The sequence below is a fragment of the Pelobates fuscus genome, chromosome 9 (assembly GCF_036172605.1).
Source record: "Pelobates fuscus isolate aPelFus1 chromosome 9, aPelFus1.pri, whole genome shotgun sequence".
Classification (NCBI taxonomy): domain Eukaryota; kingdom Metazoa; phylum Chordata; class Amphibia; order Anura; family Pelobatidae; genus Pelobates; species Pelobates fuscus.
The window spans coordinates 138,591,996-138,612,711 of NC_086325.1; the positions used below are offsets into that span (position 1 = coordinate 138,591,996).

General features: G+C 42.9%; 2 protein-coding genes across 7 annotated transcripts in view; one reads left to right on the plus strand and one right to left on the minus strand.

The window, feature by feature from the left end:
* The window catches only part of LOC134573083 (semaphorin-3F-like), a 66,715-nt gene extending 49,439 nt beyond the window's left edge, over positions 1–17,276 (plus strand). For all 5 annotated transcript variants that reach the window (XM_063432525.1, XM_063432527.1, XM_063432526.1 and 2 more), the window contains 5 exons: positions 7,386–7,427; positions 8,757–8,914; positions 9,771–9,838; positions 9,917–10,050; positions 16,377–17,276. In XM_063432525.1, coding sequence (XP_063288595.1) covers positions 7,386–7,427; positions 8,757–8,914; positions 9,771–9,838; positions 9,917–10,050; positions 16,377–16,628 — 654 coding nt within the window. In that variant the 3' untranslated portion in view covers positions 16,629–17,276. The remainder of the gene's footprint in view (positions 1–7,385; positions 7,428–8,756; positions 8,915–9,770; positions 9,839–9,916; positions 10,051–16,376) is intronic.
* A 1,354-nt stretch (positions 17,277–18,630) lies between these two features.
* The window catches only part of LOC134573082 (lysine-specific demethylase 5C-like), a 48,989-nt gene continuing 46,903 nt past the window's right edge, over positions 18,631–20,716 (minus strand). For both annotated transcript variants that reach the window (XM_063432523.1, XM_063432522.1), the window contains one exon: positions 18,631–19,607. In XM_063432523.1, the coding sequence (XP_063288593.1) occupies positions 19,596–19,607 (12 nt within the window). In that variant the 3' untranslated portion in view covers positions 18,631–19,595. The remainder of the gene's footprint in view (positions 19,608–20,716) is intronic.

The following is a 20,716-nucleotide window of genomic DNA, read 5'->3' on the forward strand; positions in this document are numbered from 1 at the left end:
TACTACAAGGCCAGAACATAGAAACTCCAATCTCTAGACATGTTAAAACCTTCCATGGTGGGGATCATACTGTACTCAAATTCTTAGGCATAGAATTAGTTAAATTGGACCAAAGGGGAGGTAATCTGGATAAAAAATTGAGGAGAAGGGAATGTTTTTGGATCTATCGTTTGAATACTTTATCGACGAAGGGTTTGAATAAAGGATTTTCCTATTCTACCTTTATTAGTGATCTATAAATGAATAATTATATATATATATGGGTTTATATTATACTTGCAACACTGTGAATATTTTTGGGCACACACTTTTACGTTATGTATTATATGTGTTTTGTAATTCACATTTAAAAACCTCCGCAGGAGAAAGGGTTAATGTAAATTGACCCAATTTGACTATCTGCTCAAGTTGTGGGCTTCTCTTAACCCCACAGTCAAGCTAGGTCTTTACTCTGTATATTCACTAAAGAGCACCCATCATCTGAAATCCAGCAACCTCAGGGCAACCAACACATAGTTTTGTAAAGATTATGACACTTACATAACATTCACTAGTGAAGGTTGTGGAATCTGAGGCATTAAGTACACCAGATGATGGTTAATGAAACAGTTAGCTGTCTCATTGAAATATTACAATGTGAAACTGCCAACAGTGTTTGAATTGTGCGCATAATTGCAGCTTATGCTAAACCTTGCTGCCATGGAGTTTATCTATGAGCTTATATATAGAATGACTTTCTTGTTTGTCCCTTTCCTTGTTTCTATATGTTTGAGCATTTTGCAGGTTAAAATATAACAGGTAGGGACTTCTTTAGGAGACTCATTCTTCATTTTAGCTGCTTTCCTCTTTCCGCCTCCACCCCCTCCCTCTCTGCCTACAGTATCAATCGTGGATATAAAACACTGAGGTGGACCTAGAGAGGGAGGAGTTGAGGGCGGAATGGCATTATGAATGCATTGCCCCCACAGCTGGTCGGTCACACGCCCACCTTCTACTATGGAGTTGAGCCAGGTTGAGGATGGGAGGGTCCTCGAGCGTAACCCTCCCTGCTCAGATGCCCGCTAGTCCCACCCACTAATGATGCCCACGCCCACCATCTACTATGGAGTTGAGCCACGATGAGGATGGGAGGGTCCTCGAGCGGAACCCTCCCCGCCCAGATGCCTATTAGCCCCACCCACTAATGACGCTTTCGTGCGTCTAGGGTTGGGAACGTGGTAATGCGATCGATAGGAGGGGAGGAGTTAGGAGTGGTCGGTGTGATCATCGTCACCGCCCAGCACAGTCCACATCTGTACACCTGATTGTAGTTTCACAGAATCACAAGGCATACAGCGGATTGGCCCGTTGTGATATTTATACCCTCTCCATATGGAGGTAAGGTTATTCCCTGACGAAGGTGCAGTGATATGCACTGAAACGCGCGTCGGGTTCTGTTCTTTTTCTCACATTCTTTTTTTTTTTTTTTTTTTGTAAATCTCTTTTTTTATTGAGGCATAAAGGTATGTGGATACAGAATGTAAGAAGGGAGACAATAAAGTTTCAAACAAGTCGGGAGTAATACAATGCAAGGTAAACCATCTCTAGATGGTGCTAGCCTCATTTTATGTTTATAGTAGTAAGGTTGCGTCAGACGGTTAATCAGTTGCAGAATATTTAAACACATGCTAGGACTATGCTAAGGTAACAGAGTTGAGTAAAGGCAAAATACACAAGCTGAACAGTGACACAGTACAACGTCTTCTATGCAGGGCTGTCTCATGTGGTGCCATGTGAACAAACTAGACGATTATTAACAAGATCAGCTTATTTATAGTAGTTTCAGCGGCTTTTCAGCCTAGCCCAGGTAGGGCGGCTGGGAAGTTAAGGCTATTCTGTGGTCAACATGGCGTGTTCGTGGGTTTAACTTGTTGGTCATTAACAGGCTATGTATCAAGGGCAGTATATGCGAGCGTAATAAGACAATAAAATAACGTACCAGTACATACCCCGCTTATACCCGTGGTGCAAGGCCTATCCAACATTATAACAGCATTCAAACTTATGTGGTGCAAAAGGGGTAGCTATGTAAAGCCAGTTAGTATGGCTGGAATATGCAAGCCATGTCCGGTGCTGCAAGTGCGTAAAATAACATGCATAAGGGTCGTAAGCAGGCACGGTCTTAAAACTGGTAATACAATCTAGATATAAGAGTATAGGGTTAAGTCCATACAGTAAGTTACACGCTCGTTAGGACGGTTTGATCTCTGCCGGTCTAACCGTTTAGTGCCCTTGGGGCTGAGAGTCCATGATCAGCCGATGCCCTTGCTAGGTAAGGTGATACCCTCATCCGGGTGAGTCCACAGGGTGGTAGCGGGATGCCGGTGTTTGATGGCCATCAGCCAGCCCCAGGTCGTTGTGAAGGCCTGCACCTGCTTTCCACTGACTCGGTGTCTCAACGAGGCCGGGTCTTCCCTTCTTTGGGCGCCGATAGGAGCTTGGGTGTTCTGCCGCTGGCCGCAGCGGCCAAGCCTTCGGCGTTGTGGTCGGTGTCTCGGAGTTTTGCTCCGGGTGGTCTTCGGCCTAGGAAGGCGTGTGGGACGGCCATTGGTTGCGGCCTCCGGGGAATCCGAGAGGCTCTTGGCGGTCGGTCGGTTCGTGTGAGGCCCGCTCCACCGCTTCTGCGGAGGGTGTCTGGGACGTTGTGCTCTCACGGTGCTCTCAGCCGCTGATTGGCGTGCCTCCAGCTCGGCCCAGAAGCGGTTAAAAATTTCATCCAGCCTCCTGTAACTAATATCTGCAACACTCCATATCCACTCTCTGATCACCACCTCTTATCATTTGCTCTTGCATACCCCCTCATCCAACAACCTCAGCCTAACCCCCCTCAACTCAGGAGGGACCTTAATTCTCTGGATCTCCAACAGTTGTCAGCTGACATTGATTCACAACTGCTGTCCATCCCTTCCCTCTCTTGTCCTTTACTGGCCATCTCCATATATAACTCTACTCTTACATCTGCCTTGAACACTGCAGCGCCACTCCAAACAAGCACCTCAAGGAGGACCCGCCCCCAACCATGGCATACTAAATCAACGCGCTACCTGCAAAGATGCTCCCGTTGTGCTGAACGCTCCTGGAGGAAGTCTGGTACCCAATCAGACTTTCTCCATTATAGATTCATATTGTGTTCATACAGTGCAGCCCTTGCCCTTGCCCAAACAGTCCTATTTTTCCTCTCATTAGTTCATGTTCCCGCAACCCCAGGCGTCTCTTTGACACCTTTAATTCTCTTCTTCGCCCTGCTGTGGCCACCCCCAAAACTAACCTTACTTCTGATAACTTTGCATGTTACTTCACTGACAAGATTGAACAGCTAAGGAAAGAATTCTCCCCTCCTTGCCTTTCTGTTTCTCAATCACACATAGATCATGCCTTTCCTACCCTTCAGACATTCTCCCCAGCTACTGACCAAGAGGTGGCTGCTCTTCTTTGCTCCTCTCGCCCCACCACTTGCCCGCTCGATCCTGTCCCATCTCACCTTATCAGCTCTCTCTCCACTTGTCTCGTGCCTTCTCTAACACACATCTTCAACTGCTCGCTCTCTTCTGGCATCGTCCCTGCTGACCTTAAACATGCCACTGTAGTACCTATACTAAAAAAACCATCCCTCGACTCATCCACCCTCTCTAACTACCGTCCCATATCCCTGCTCCCTTTTTCCTCAAAGCTTCTGGAAAGGCTTGTCTTTACCCGTGTGTCTCATTTCCTCAATTCCAACTCTCTCCTTGACCCCCTTCAATCTGGCTTCCGCCCTCTCCACTCTACAGAGACTGCCCTTATCAAAGTCACTAACGACCTAATCGCAGCTAAATCCAAAGGCCACTACTCCATACTAATTCTTCTTGACCTCTCAGCGGCCTTTGACACCGTTGATCATGCTCTCCTTCTTCAAACTCTTCAATCGCTTGGTCTCTGTGACTCTGTCCTCTCGTGGTTTTCCTCTTATCTCTCCCAACGCTCATTCAGTGTCTCCTTTTCTAATGATACCTCCTCCCCTCGCCCTGTCTCGGTTGGAGTCCCCCAAGGCTCCGTCCTTGGTCCCCTTCTATTTTCTCTTTATACTGCCTCTCTTAGCAAACTTATTACCTCTTTTGGATTCCACTACCACCTGTACGCTGATGACACCCAGCTATATCTCTCCTCCCCGGACCTCTCCCCTGCCGTCCTGCAACGTGTCACTGCTTGCCTTTCTTCCATCTCTGACTGGATGTCCTCCCGCTTTCTGAAACTCAATCTCTCAAAAACTGAGCTCCTTGTCTTTCCTCCTCCTAATACTGATCCTCCTCTTTCACTCTCCCTTCAAGTTTGTGGTATCAACATCAGTCCATCTTTGCAAGCACGCTGTCTTGGCGTCATACTTGACTCTGGTCTCACCTTTGAGCCTCACATCCAGCATGTTGCCAAATCCTGTAGATTCCATCTTAAAAACATAGCCCGCATCCGCCCCTTTCTTGCACCAGATACTACCAAGGAGCTTGTCCATGCTCTGGTAATTTCCCGCATGGATTACTGTAACCCTCTCCTGATTGGTCTTCCCAAAAGCCGTACTGCACCCCTACAGTCCGTAATGAACGCTGCTGCTAGACTTATTTTCCTCTCTAGTCGTTTCTCTCACACCTCACCCCTCTGCCAGTCCTTACATTGGCTTCCTGTATGCTATAGGAGTCAATTCAAGGTACTAACTCACACCTATAAAGCACTGAACAACTCTAGCCCCTCTTATATCTCCTCACAGATCCATAGGTATGTCCCTTCTCGGTCTCTCCGCTCTGCCCGTGACCACCTCCTGTCCGTTGTCCACACTCGTACGGCCAACTCGCGCTTGCAGGACTTCTCGCGGGCGGCTCCCTTCCTATGGAATAGCCTGCCTACCGCCATCAGACTCTCCCCTAGTCTTGCATCTTTTAAGAAGTGCCTTAAAACCCATCTCTTTAGGAAAGCATATGGCCTCCAAGACTAACCCTTACCTCACATACCTGTCTCTTGCCCTCTCCTAAAGGGCAGTCCACCTTATTTGATTGCAAATTCCTGTCCTAATGTGTTTTACACCCACCTCCTATAGAATGTAAGCTCGATCGAGCAGGGTCCTCTTCAACCTATTCCTGTAAGTTTATTTGTAATTGTCCTATTTATAGTTAAAGCCCTTCTCATAATATTGTAAAGCGCTACGGAATCTGTTGGCGCTATATAAATTGCAATAATAATAATAATAATAATAATAATTAAAGTTCCGGTGTTTGTGGTAGATTTTCGGCTGGCTAGGATAGGTTTTGCTGACTTGGAAAGTGTGTTGAGCACGGAGCTCACACGAGGCACATCCAGCCGCCATGAAGCTCAGGCCCCGCCCCCCCTCACATTCTTTTTTATTTGCACTATGGCGGCAATGGGTGGTTAACACAGTTTTGTTGTTTTTTTGTTTAGACATTTTTGTTTGGGGAGATGTCTAGAGGGTTAATGACTCTGCATGATGATGGCTAGGGACAGAGTTAGAACACCCATGAAGGTGTTTGTTTAGGAGCATCAGGGATATTACCCAGGAATGCAGACTGACTGGCCGCAGATCAGCTCAATTGAAATTTAAGTTCCTGCTCTCTTTCTGCCTTTTAGCTGTCCTGTAAGCTGTCTTTCTATCAGAGCCAGTCTTTGTGACTAGGTATTGCATTTGTAGTATTGCCCTTGGGTTTATTTACCCATACCAGGGATAAGAATTGATCTTTGTTTGGTTCTCTATGGCTTTAAATTGGCATTGTCTCCAGAAGTATACTTTTTATCGTGCACATTAATAAAGTAGCTGTTTTCAGATACGATTGAAGACTTTATACTGAGTAGCAGAGTTTGTCCCTCCCCTCTCATCTTTGTCTTATCCCACTGATTAACAGGTTGCATTTATTCTGCTATTTGCTGTTTACTTTCCCCCTTATCTAAAAAAAACAGCAGAGAGTTTCTCCTCCCTCCTTCCCCCCCCCCCCCCCCCCCTTGCTTTGGGGTGACCCTCTTGTACATTATCATTTTACATTCAATGATTTTTGGGTCCAAGCCCTCTTCGGTGGATCTGTGTGTGGTTCTCAAATTTGTAATCATAAGGCCTGCCATCTCCTGCAGATAATGGAGTGGTCCAAACAAAAGGTACACAAATCATGGAAACAGGCGGAGGAGAGCAAAGCGGGCGTCCCCATTGCTTTGCTGCCATGGCTTAATATACTCTTTACTACTGACACATACACCTACTGAACAGCCAAGCTTCATGGGGAAATGGGAGACAGTCCTTGACTGCATATTTGACAAGGCAGAGTGGGAAAAAAATTTTACCTCACACACCATTGTTCCAGCTTTAGCAAAACACAGGAGACCGCATACAAACTGTTAACCTTTTCGTACCGTACTCCCTCAACACTACACAAGATCACCCTGGACCACTCTCTATTATGCTGGATATGTGTGATGGGGCGAGGCACACTCCTCCACATATGGTGGGAATGCAAGAAGATCCTCCCATTATGGAAGGGGATATATAAAATGCTAGTTACTCACGGAAAGCCCACCCCCCTTCAGACCCTCATAAATGTTTCTACATCACACCAAGGCCCCTAGGAACCTTTATAAGAAATCTATCTGGATGCTCATCCTTAATATTGCCAAATTAGTAATACCACAACACTGGAAATAACCGGTAACTCCCCCACTGAGGTCATGGTTCTCCCAAATGGAGGAGCGAAGATCAATGGAGGACCTACACACCAATCCTATTTAAACACATGGACACAATGGCTGCTGACAACGAAACCAGACTTTGCTGACTAGCTACAGTACTGAATGACATCGACGGACCACGAATTTAATCACAACAAAGACGCAGCAAACTGACGACTCCCCGAGGGGCAATGGTTTAAAAATATCAGGAAGTATTACTTTACTGAGAGGGTAGTGGATGCATGGAATAGCCTTCCAGCTGAAGTGGTAGAGGTTAACACAGTGAAGGAGTTTAAGCATGCGTAGGATAGGGCCAGGGACTAATAAACGTATTTAGAAAATTGGGCAGACTAGATGGGCCAAATGGTTCTTATCTGCAGTCACATTCTATGTTTCTATGTTTATTTATTTTTTTACACTAAAGTTTGATAGTGCTTTATATCTGGTGTGCTATACTAAAGCTTACTGGAAAATAAACTGTGAACTTACCTTATTCCATGTTTTATGACCTTTTCATGCCTGAAATAGAAAAGAGACACCGTGGATGGGCCACTTGGGTTTTAACCTACCATATAACATATGTTACCATAATGTGTAATTATAGTCTCTGTATTATTCATGGTGTCTTCTATTTTTCCCTTTCTCTGACACAGACGTCATCTCCAATCAAAAACATCAAAATATCTTCAAAGAGGGTGAGTTATGTGACATTTTGCCGATTCAGTCCATCTTAAGTGGCCCGATAATTGATCATTTAAAAAAAAAAAAAAATATATATATATATATATAAATGTTTTTTTTTTTGTTTTTTTTTTGCTATGTTTAACCATGGCAGCCATCTGTGTCATGGTGCATGACAAATTGTGGTCATGCAGATTTTTTACGGAGACCTTAATATTTCTGCTCCGGATGCAACTAGTTTCTTGTGCCAAAAACATTACAAGTTACATGAAAATATAGAAACATTTTGCACATTCTTGTTTCTTAGAACAAAAGTTCTAATTTATTGCTCGTTACTCTGTTGGGGTCAGTTTATAATGGCAAGGGTTTGAGTTGACATGGTAAGTATAATGTGCATGCAGAACATTTCAGATTTAAAACTTCACTTGTTTGTTTTTATGGAAGCAAAAAAGTGCAATTTTCTCAACATTTCCCCTCATTTTCGGATTGAATATCTTTGCTGGGAAACCAGATAGGAACCTAGCATTTTCATAGATATACACGTTGTCTATAGTAGTATTTTACAGTAAACCATTTAAGTTTGATATTCCACTGGATGCAGAGCCAGGACTAGTAGCAATCCGATGAAAAATCTACTTTATTCATGTTTTGAGCAATTAACATATGTAATACAAGCATTCTTTGTAAGCATTCAAGATATTCAACCTGAAAATGGAGGGACATTTTAAAACCATTTTACCACCACAAAAGTCAAGCAAGAGAAATCTCAAAGTGAAATGTTCTGCACCTTGGTACCCCCTAAAAAATGTAGGACTAAGATTCCAACCCATCGCATTATAAATTGACCATAAAAATGGAACCTTCAGCCATTTTGAGCATTGTATTAGGACTTGGATTCTAAGTCTAAGGAAGCAGAACATGCAAATGTTTCTATATGTACATGTACCTTGTTATGGGCTCTATAAATCAGTTTTTGTTCCAAGGAATTAGGACCATCCTGAGCTGTTCGGGAAACATCTGTATAACTAAAACTTGTCATGTGCCCTGGCACAAAGATAGCCGCCATAATTAGACCACCTTCGGGTAAAGCAGTGCTGGCAACAGCTATGGAAATTTACCATACGTTGAAATATGTTCTATCGGTATTTTACACCTGGGTGGTTATTTACTAAATACGGACTTATGTCAAATTCATTATGGATTTGCAGACTTTTCCTTTAGTTTCCTTTGCAAAATATGTAAACCTATAGCTAAATGTAATCGATTTAAAGCCCAGTATGTGTCATGTTGTGATAATAATGCTGATAGTGTGGGCTAACCTGCTCTCCTCTTCCTGTTTGTAGCATCAGCTTTACGTGTCATCAGATGTGGGCGTTACCCAACTGTCTCTTCACCGCTGCTCTGGCTACGGAGACTCCTGTGCAGACTGCTGCCTTGCTCGAGACCCCTACTGCGCTTGGGATGGAAAGGCCTGTGCACGATATACCCCCTCGCCTACAAGGTAAACGATGGAACATACTGCAAAATACATTCTCATAATGAACTGAATCTCAAACAAAGCTGAATTACAAAGCTTAAACCTAGAAGGTCAAAGTCGGAATGTCAGTGATGTTTATTCATATTGTGAAAACTTTACTCCGCTTCTTAGTTAAAATGAATTACATCAGTTGCTGGATGAGTAAGTAAGACTTTATGCCAATCAAAATACCGATCTCAAACTCCATGCATGGTCTAACAGGGGCAACCTAAAATGTAACATTTTTTACCTATCCCCAGTTTAGTGAATAAGTCAATAAGTTCTCCTTCATTTATACATTTTTCTGCTTCTCTATATTGCATTAAAACATGACATTTGTGCTTCGTTCCGAACAATTTAGGAATAGTGAACTTAAAATTGAATCGCACAATTAAGGCTAAATATGCATGCTGTAACTCTTTTTTACCTACATTTTGCAGTTTGATTTTGAATGCACTACAATTCCATGTTTAATGCATAAACCTGTCCGTGTTAGAAGAGAGAGGTCCTTGGATTGATACAGGAGGACGGTGTATTTCAAAGTAATGCAAAATGCTGTTTTACACACCTGAACGTTAATACCGTTAAATGCAGCACTGAATAAAATCAAAGCCAATACACAAGAAATCATTTTAAGGGCTGTTCACTAAAAAGTAAATTGCTGTGAATGTCAACGTTTAGGTTGAAATAGCTGAACTGACAATTCATATTGTAGTGAATAGCCCCATTTCTTTCTTGATAAATAAAATATCTTGGAAATAAAGACTGGTTTATTGAAAAAAGTAAGCTTACTGCATCTACTCTTTTTACTTTGATTTTTGTAATTTATCTTTGCTTTCAGGAGAAGTCGTCGGCAAGATGTAAAAAATGGAGATCCCCATAGACAGTGCAGAGGATACAACACACAAAGTAAGTGTGCGGATGGTAGAGTGGGTACTTTGTGAGATGGAGGGAAGTGTCCAATGGTTTCATGCTTTTGTTTTGTAGTGGATCGGGGTGTCACAGAACGGATGCAGATCGGGGTGGAGGGCGGGAGTGTATTCCTTCAGTGTGATACACACTCTCCACTTGAAAGTGTCACTTGGCTCCTGCAGAGAGAAGGCACACAGCACAGAAAAGAGGTGTGTAATTGGTGGATAAGATGATAAACCTCAAAAATGTTCCCTTATTATTTATTTTATTTTTTATGGCCATAATTCCCCTAAAAAGCCCTACACCATTAAAAAAAGGTAGGAAGCGAAACCGTGTTAAAATCATTACATTGTATTTAGTAAGTTATATTAATGGAGAACAATTTGTGGCGGTGTTTCTATTTCACGTCAATAACTCAATGAAACTGAGGGGTGTAGGTGTGAAGAGTGGTCATGGGGGATAATGGTGGGTGGTGAAGAGATCCATGGTTGGTGTAGGTATCTATTGAAGTAATTGCTTGGTGTGTTCATTCCACTGTGCCCATAAGTTTCAGGTGACCAAGAGTGAGGCAGTCATGATTTGGAAGTGTGGTGTAAAGGTTGTTTTCCAGTGTTTGGCGATGACTTTCTTTGCAGCAGTAAGGATATGCAGGATTAGGTGTTTGTTGGAGGGAAGGTCTATGAGAAAACATTGTGCAGTGTGAGGGAGTGCCAAACTGGTGACTGGTGCAACTGCGATCCAGAAGGGTTTTAGAGTGGGACCACTTCAAAAATATGTGCATTTAGAGACTCCTAGCATGTTAGTGACTGCTCTCATCCAGTCTTCTTAGTAAATTATTAACTGGAGGTATTTCTCCCATTGCTCTGTGTGCATTGGAGATTGACGAGTAGCAGAGAGTATCTTAACAGCAGATGCTAGACCCAGACAGCTCTTTTGGAGTATAGTGGGGGTTGGACCTAGTGGGTCTGCAGGACATTTTTAAAGGGACACTATAGGCATCCAGATCACTTCATCTCATTGAAGTGGTCTGGGCAGGGCCGGCCTTAGGCATTTAGACGCCCTGTGCGAAAAATCTTCACAGCGCCCCCCCCCCCGTCATCCATGTATGCTGTAATGTTTGTGTTGTCTGTGTATGTGATAGTAGGTGTGATGACTGTGTGTGATATGTATGCTATGTGTGATATTTGTAATGGGTGTATTAACAGTGTGTGATATGCGTGTATTGGTTGTATGTGACACACACACACACACACAGAGTCAGACGGCCATACACACACACAGGAAGACATCCACACACACACACAGGCAGACAGTCAGTCATACACACAGACACAGCCAGTAATACACACAGACACACACAGAGGCAGACAGTAATCCACACAGACACACACAGAGGCAGACAGTCACACACACGCAGACAGTCATACACGCAGACAGTCATACACACAGACACACAGAGGCAGACAGCCATACACACAGAGGCAGACAGCCATACACACAGGCAGTCATACACACAGAAGCAGTCATACACACAATCACACACACAGAGGCAGACAGTAATACACACAGACACACAGTGGCAGACAGTCATACACACACACACAGACACACACATGCAGATAGTCATACACACAGAGGCAGACAGTCATACACACAGAGGCAGACAGTCATACACACAGAGGCAGACAGTCATACACACAGAGGCAGACAGTCATACACACAGAGGCAGACAGTCATACACACAGAGGCAGACAGTCATACACACAGAGGCAGACAGTCATACACACAGAGGCAGACAGTCATACACACAGAGGCAGACAGTCATACACACAGACACACACACAGAGGCAGACAGTAATACACACAGACACACACACAGAGGCAGACAGTAATACACACAGACACACAGTTGCAGACAGTCATATACACACACACACACACACACACACACACACAGACACACACACACACACAGGCAGACAGTAATACACACAGACACACACAGAGGCAGACAGTCATACACACAGACAGTAATACACACAGGCAGACAGTCATACACACACAGACAGTAATACACACACACAGGCAGAGAGTCACACTCACCTGACAATCCCACAGTTACCTGTGGAGTTAATTGTGGAGGCAGTGCAGCTCCTGGTGACTGTTTGGTGGGGAAGCAGGGACTCCTTCCTGCTTCCCCTGCAGCAGTTTTCCGGCGCTATTAGCTCCGCCCCCGCCGCACGGTAAGCTCCGCCCCCGCTGCAAATGTAAAAAAAAAAAAAAAATTTTTTTTTTTTAAATCCTGTGCGGCCGCACGGCGCCCCCTGCTCCATGGCGCCCTGTGCGGCCGCACAGCTCGCACACCCCTAAGGCCGGCCCTGGGTCTGGGTTCACTGTCCCCTGAATGTTGGGAACTCACAGACCTCTTTTCTTTAGATAAGTACGGAGAAGATAGTGGTTTACTCTATGGAGCCACATTTTCCATTTAAAAGAGAACATTTGTGTTTGGAATAGTTTCAGTAAAGAGGATGGGAGATGTTGGAAGTGTACAAAATAGATATTGGAGTAAAGGAAGGGCAAACATGTTAATAGAGTTTATGGTATTTCAGTGTGGTCTTTTGCCATTCAAATGGGTAGGTATCCTGCACTGATGTCAAGGTCGTGGGAGAGGCCTACCGTGAGGGCATTGATTATGGAGCTGTTGTTTTTATAGTATGAAACGTAAGACTCAGTGTAGTCAGCAAGGCTGTGTGGGAGGTAGTAGGGTTCATAAGTGTGAGCAGAATGTCATCTGCAAACAAGGACAATATGTGTTTCATAAAAGTGGGAATCCCTGGGATTAAGAGTTCTAGAGCCAGAATTAAAATTAGTTTTGATAGGGCACAGCCCTAACTAGTTCCATTGGAAATGGGCAACGGGTCAGAGATAAAGCCTGAGGTTAAAACCGGGGCAGAAGGGCTGTGTAAACACTGGAAATGGTGTTTAGCAATATTTGGCATGCCCTCATAGTTTATAATAAAAGGAGAGTATATTTAAAAGAAGAAAAACTTCCACAACAAGAGGACATAGTCTTATATTAGAGGGGCAAAGGTTTAAAAATATCAGGAAGTATTACTTTACTGAGAGGGCAGTGGATGCATGGAATAGCCTTCCAGCTGAAGTGGTAGAGTTTAACACAGTGAAGGCATTTAAGCATGCGTGGGATTGGCATACAGCTTTCCTAGCTAGAAGATAAGGCCAGGGACTAATGGAAGTATTTATAACATTTGGCAGACTAGATGAGCCAAACTGTTCTCATCTGCCGTCACAGTCTACGTTTCTATAATTTTGCGAACATATACGACCAATTGACCCCGTCAAATGCCTTTCTGTGCCAAGGGCGATTTAAGAAACTAGGAATCTTTTGGTGTCTAGCAACCTCGATAAAGTCGAGCCCGTGTCTTGTGTTGTTTGACACTTGCCAGTGTGAAACAAAGCCGCCCTTTTCTAGGAGATGAGGAAAGAGAGGAGTTGAGGCAAAGATCGATCCTAGAATATTTTTTTTATGCACTAGTGAGAAGAAAGTATAAGCATATTCTTAAGGACTGAGTTCTCTCCAAAGGTGGTGGAGCCCAAACGTGAACAGCAAGTCCCTTGAGAGCCCAGCAATTTTACTATGGCGGTGTCTTGTAAAGGGCAGGGGTTTCCCTTTCTCTCTCCTGTCCCGCCTAGAGGCGTGGGTGTGTAAAGTTATAATATGCCGTGTGAAACAAATATTATGTAGTGTTATAAAGTCTGTGTGGGTGATCCCCGTGGAAGTGTAGTTCACCTGTTTCAAAGCGGTTCAACATTAAGACACAGTGCAGGGTCTAAGGTCTGTGTCCAGCATGTTTCCAGGTGGGAAGAATCTTGGTGCGAGGTGACGATGGTTTAGGAAATAGGTGGGTTTCTGTGACAAAATTCCATCCTTTCAGTTGTTGCTGCTAGTCTTCAGGAGTAGTCACTACCGTTGTGGATCCATTGCACCATTTTGGTGGTATTTGATGGTTCATTACGGGATGCCTCTTACACTGAAGTTGTTGCGCCGTGTGCGATCCTTCGCATCGACTACACTCTCCAGCAAGCCTTTGTGATCTTTCTCTAGTGATGTTAGATTGTCCACCACCTAGTTGCGCGCTTTGCAGAGTTTCTGCCATGGTCTCCAACCTATCAAATGTCACGGTGGAGGTCCACCGTAATGATGGAGAAATTAAAAAAGATTCACCTGATGTTGCAATATCTCCGGGGGGGACTCTCCAGGCTGAAGAGAGGTGAGCAAGGATCTCCGATTCGGATGCAATTTCCAAGGCTGGTGATTGGGGTTTTTGCATAGCCGTCATCTTGTGTGTTGCGAGACCTTTCTTTCCTGGTGAGTCCCAATGTTCGGGGAGTGCAGGTGCCTTATGGTTTTTGTGGGGATGCTATCTGGCAGTAAGTAGTGTGAGGTTTGTTGTTGAACCAGTAAATTATGTGATGGTCTCCGGAAAGTCGTTTATGCATTGGGTAAGCAGAGCTTGAACTTCACTATTATTATTATACTTGGCATCTATATATACTTTACATGTGTCTTGCTCGGAGCAGCTCCAGGACATTCCCCCTTCCATCAGGTTTTTTTGTGAGCAGGCCTTTATTTTTACTTTGTACAAGTGTCCCTTTTTTTTTTTTTTAGATGAACCATAAGAATGAATCCTGTAAAACAAAAATCCTTTATTTGGTTTTAAACTATCCACCCACACTTGGTAGTTAGGTGATCATTTAGTGTTTTTTTTAATTAAATAATTCTTTATTTTTGATGTGCATTTTGATACTGGAAATAATGTCACAGACAGAAATGAGTCACTGTTTTGACTGAGGAAACATCGATCAGTGAATGTGTACATAGGAACAGCAATTTATTTTTTACATGAAAACAAAAGAAACCGTGCTAGTCTCCATCCGATGTGGGAGCAGAAGTGCCATGTGGGTCAGCATTATCATAAGCGTCGATCGGAGTAATCGAACTCTGCCTCACCTTCTCTAACCAATTCGAGAACCATGACGCCAGCAGGGTCCCCCACATGGTTTTTGGTAGTTTCACTGTTGATTAGAGGTGCGCAGAGACCCCTTGCTCTTTCTTCAGTGCGAGTCAGGAAAGCCTGCTCGTCTTCACCTCCAGGGTATGTGCAGAGTGCCTCCAGTGGGGCATATATTGCAGATCGAGCAGATGTTCTCTCTGGACTGGGATGACCCCTGCTGGGGGGGGGAGATGAGGGTAGAGTCTTGAGTTGCCAGTCATCAGTGGCAGCAGGAGAGCGTCCGCCTCCCCCGCACTGACCATGGTTGTAGGCTGCAGGGTATATTCAGGTTTGTCAGCTCAAGTGGTATCCCCATGGTTACCACGGTGTCTCAGTTTGCCTAACAGCCACAATATATTGAAGTGCCTTTTATCAGCAGATTTTTGGCACAATTAAACATAAAATTCAGGAGCGCCTGCGACTTGCGTCTGACCCATTCAGCAGCCAGGCCCCGCCCCTCCGCTGTTTGGTGACATGGGGCTTTGGGAATCTTCGCCAAAACAAACATTTACGTTACAGTCTCACTTACCATGGGAGTCTGTTTTTTTTTTTTGTGGTGCTTAAAGAACTTACAACACACATTAAACAAATCACTGCAATAGGTAGGCTAACCATCTCACACAGCTAGTGGAACCTTACGACTAGTGCCATAGGCAAACTGTTTTTCTCTCTATTAAAAAAAATAATTATTATAAATCTCAAATGCCCTCTAGTAGTAATCAAATAGCACTGCAGGTTCTATGCCTTCCTGTAGAGAAATTCTACCTTTGGAATGTAATTTTTTAATTATTTTTTGTGTGCAAATAAAACATCAGGTTTTTGTAAATCAGGCTTAGGAAGTCAGTACTTTTATGCAAAGCAAACCACATAATGCTCAAATAGGAACATTTGTTTCGGGAGTATAGGCTTAAAGCAAAATTATTTTAGAGGAGAATCACAAGACAACAAATTGAAAACATGAAACATTTAACCCAAAAAAGTCATGGCTCGACTCTGTTGCTTTTTTTTTTTATCCACTACAATGCACTGTTTAGTAGATAACCCAATTTGCCAGCATGCCCCATTGCTAGCCTCTTATTTAATGCGTAAAGAAAATGGACTACAGTGAAGTAATTTGTACATGAAAGTAATGGCTTATGTTCTCATTGATTTGCTAGTATGTGAAAAAAAATCTCTTGAATGTGTACTGTACGGTTGTCTAAATATTGGGAATTGGTAAATGTAATGCAAGACATGTCCTTTTAAACTGGGAGTCAGATATTTTAGAGATTCCTCTAAAAACGGACACAGTTGAGGCTGCAGGAAATTAGCTGTAAGAATCTCCTGTTCCTCAGGTTCACACAAGTATTCTAATATTTAACTACACAATGGGCCATTCATTGTGGTTCACTATATAGCTTGTTCTTTTTTTTTTTTTTTTTGTGCAAGTTGAAGCTCATTCTTCTAATATTTTCAATCCTCAGGTGCGACTTCCAATGATGGAAGGGGGAGCAGTGTTGCGTTCTGTACAAATTAATGACGCAGGAGTATACACCTGCCTGGGTACTGAAAATGGCTTCAGACGCTCTCGTGGCAAAATAAGGCTCAACATCTTGCCCAGGGACATGCTGGAAAAACTGACCATGCTGCCTACCCAGATTCCACTGCCACTACAATGCCCACCGCCACGCAGACAAAGACCACGACCAGTAACCCCTCAATCGGACAGAAATTGACAGTATTCTATCCATGCCAAGCAGACAGCAAGAGCTGGTCAGCAGAAACTCCATCCAACAGGAGACTACCCAGCTCACTCAGAAAATACTGGCAAGAAAGTGGTTGAGCAGTGTGTTGCAGTGAAAGATAAATAGGTTTAGTGCAGGGATAGGCATCCTATGGCTCTCTGGCTGTTGATGATCTGCAACAACTGGGACTGACAGAGGATCATGGGAGTTCATTAGCCTCTAGAGAGCCACACATGGCCTATCCTTGGGATTAGTAAGACATTCCAGAGCAGTGGATGGTTTAGAGGACTGTATGTGTGTATAGAGAGGGTGTGTATAGTATTTAACACAAAACACTGGATGGCATATCTCATATACCCACTCATACAGGAGCAGCCCTTCTCAAAAAACGCTCAACCCCAATGTGGAAGTTTTTTGTTTTTGTGTGTTTTTGCATTCTACTCCAGCAGTTTGTTATGGGGCGGTGATTATTTAAGGTGTACCTGCACAAGGAGACGGCACAGAAATGGGAGGCAGATACGCTTCAATGGCTATGAATGATTAACTGTGGACATTTAATTATTGGCCCACTTGTAATTTTTTTTTTCTAGTAATATCTGATTCACAATCTCAAAAACAAGAAATGAAATCTATTTTGTATTTGTGTTCCTTGTGTTTTTACTTGTTGGATTATCCTGTCTCTGGCATTGCCAAGGACCAAAGCTGTTATTTCTGTAAAGCTGTAAAGTTTTCCATGTAGATAAGTTCATTGAGCTCCTCACGCCAGCACTCTGCAAAAGATGTTTAGTCCATGAAAGTCATCTAGCTATTGTAGAACTACACTCCCCATCATGCCAGACTGGCAAAGCATCATGAGAATTCTACAACTGTAGTGCTTAGTCCCGATACAATGTCACTTCAGTTTCCAACAATAAAAGCAGGATGTTTAAGGAACAAAAACTGCTTGAAGAATGCATGTTTAACCCCTTAAGGACCAAACTTCTGGAATAAAAGGGAATCATGACATGTCACACATGTCGTGTCCTTAAGGGGTTAAACAAACACTATAGCAAATATGTATTCCTAACGCTATAGAGCCGACTAGGGCCCCGTTCCGCATCGAATAAATGATTAACTATTTATTTCCTTACCTTAAACCAGCGCCCGGCTCCCACTGGTGACCTCTCCTCCTCCATTGACGTCAGCTTCCGAATGGAGAGGAATGTGCGGCCAGAGGTGCTCGCACATTCAAACCCGCCCCTAGGAAAGCATTATTCAATGCTTTCCTCTGGGGATCTTTTTTGACACTGGACTCCATAAATAAGTGCGATTTACAGTGTGTAAAGCACGGAAGCGACCTCTAGTGGCTGTCGGGGAAACATTTTATACAGATCCTCACCTCCCAACAAATGTTTTCTGAACTAAGCCTAGCTATAGGGAAGAAACCTTTAAAATAAACCTACATAATATATCCCATTTAAATTGATCCTCTACAACACTTGTTTTCGTTGAGTGATGTGAATGCTGCAGCTTGCATCCCTTGGATTCCAACAGCAGATTCACGTTGCTTTGGAACAAAATGCATTTTAACATTACTATTATGAAATTGCTGACTTGAAAGTTCATTCAGTATAAATATTTGTTTGCTACATCACATCGATCAGATACAAAAACTTGGAGGGAGAGAGAGATTTGCTATAATTTTTAGTGTAAGGCCCAAGAACTATTTGTAGACAGATTTGGTCTAAGAAAATATCTGAAACAATGCAATTTTCCGTTCTTCTAAAGAATGGTCTTTAAAAACAAAACAAAAAAATAATAATAATTCTCCAGTTTCTCTTTCAGGAAATAAGCCCAATATGTAACCTAGAAACTAGGCACTTAGAATAAAACAATGTGCCCTGGTCTTAGTATGGGGTTCAGTTTTTGGTAATTGCAACCAACTCTGCAATGTACAATACGCCCACTATTTCTGTAAAATAGATAATTTATCAACCACACACTGTTTCCAAAAAAAAAAAAAAAAAACTAACTTTTATTTCTACATGTCAGAAAAGATAACACACTCCAGAATGGAGTGCAAGGGATTTTTTTTCCTTTTAACATTTTCTAGAAATATCTTTTTTTTTTTTTTTTTTTAAACAAAGTGTTCTGGACAAAGTGAACTTGGATTGAAGGGGCTGGGAAGTGCAGACACCCATGGATCCTGAATAAGTGGGCGAACAGAGGGGAGAAGGGCAGTTAGTGAGAGTTCACAAGGAGAAAGGGAATAAATAAAAGTAAATGTGTCCCACAAAAACCATCCTTACAGGTTCCCTCGTGACAGAAGGTAGTCCCTCACCCAACGTGGCACCATAATGCCCAGTGCTGGTTTTCTACACCTCCAGGAGGCATAGCTTCAATCCTGTGCATGTAAAGGGGGCAAACCTGTTCATGTGTTTCCTTTGGTGCAGGACATTTAATGAGGGGGCTACAGCATATCATTCACCAGCGTGTAAAAAGAAAATATGCCAGGGTACGAGGGTATCAATTCAAGTCTTTCTTCCAGTAGGAGTTATTTGCTTGATGTTAGACAAGAATTTTTTTTTTTACTCTCTCCCTGTGCCTTAGGATCCTTTAAGTCGTTCTGCCAGGAATCTGCTTTACCAAGCAGGCAGCACCAGCTTCCATGAAGCCCCAGACAAGCAATCCACATCTTCAAGAGGAGAACGTTGTTTAAATAGAGCAGAAAATGCTGGGTAAGAGGGAGAAGGGGCACCTTCTACGAAGCCCCAGAGGAGTAATCCATGTCTTGAGGAGGAGAATGGTGTTTAAATAGAGCACAGAATGCTGGGTAAGAGGGAGCAGGAGCACCATGTTTTCACCTCCCCTACAAGCTGCCTCTTAAATATTTTCAACGAGGTAATCCTTTTGAGCATCTGTCCAGGGGGGAGTGCCACCATCCTAGCATTATATAGGGTTCGGTCGTCAAGCTGAATGTCACAAGCGTTTCTGCAAAGACAAAGAGAATCTCTTAATCTGGGATTTCAGATGACATACAACCTCTTAATGCAAGCCACAAATCGTGCAATTTCAAAACAAGTTGGAAAGTTGTAGGTCCTGGTCTGCTCAATATGTAACCTATACCATTGTCAAAAGGTAGTTTCCCTGCTATTTATTGCCATACAATTATTACACTGTAGAATTCATACCCAAGTAAAAAGTCATACAAAACAGATTGGGCAGTCCCACAAGCCAATTTCATTTTTGTTTATCTTGATGTAGATCATATTTTAAATCGGTTCACGGTCTTCTAAAACTTATTCCCAGCACTTCTTAACCTGTATAAGGTAATGGCTGCTTTTTGCCTGTACAAATGAGTGGATTAGGCCTCAGCAATACTGCAGGCACCTCTTGATTAACCCACCTATCAGACCAGCAGTACACCTCTGTGCCTAGAATCAAGCATATAGATGTGGTTTTAATCTGCCTAGAACAGTAGGAGGTGCTATTATATAAAATAAGTTTATTATAGATTCAGTAGCCATTGGTGAACCCTGGCCTGTAGAAATTCACCTCTGGTGAGTGTTTCATGAACTCTCCAGGTTGGCAGTAGCAAGTAATTTTTAAAACCTGGCTAGTGACATAGAACTAGATATAAGGTAGGGGTGGGCATATAAAGATCAATAGTCATTTTTACTCACACCAGTTTTATTTATATCCTTTGTTGAAAATGATCAAGATACAACACACCAGTGATTGGAAAATATTTACTCACGCCATACTAAATTTTTTTTCTTTTTTTTTTAAGACTAAGTTCATTATATAGGGTCCAAGAGAAGCTAGAAAAAGGGCAAGCATTGCATAGCTGTAAGGGTACACAGCCTGTATAACAAAACCGAGCATTCCACCTAAAACTAGTAAAAATGTCTATTTTAAAAAGTGTTATTTTTACTTTCCTAAAATATATTAAGCCATTGGCATTACAGAAGTTTGCAGTGTGGAGTGCAGCCTCCTCCCTAAATATCCCTATTTATAGAAAAATAAATAAAAGGTATATAGGCACCATAAGGTAGATGGTTAACCCCTTAAGGACACATGACGTGTGACATGTCATGATT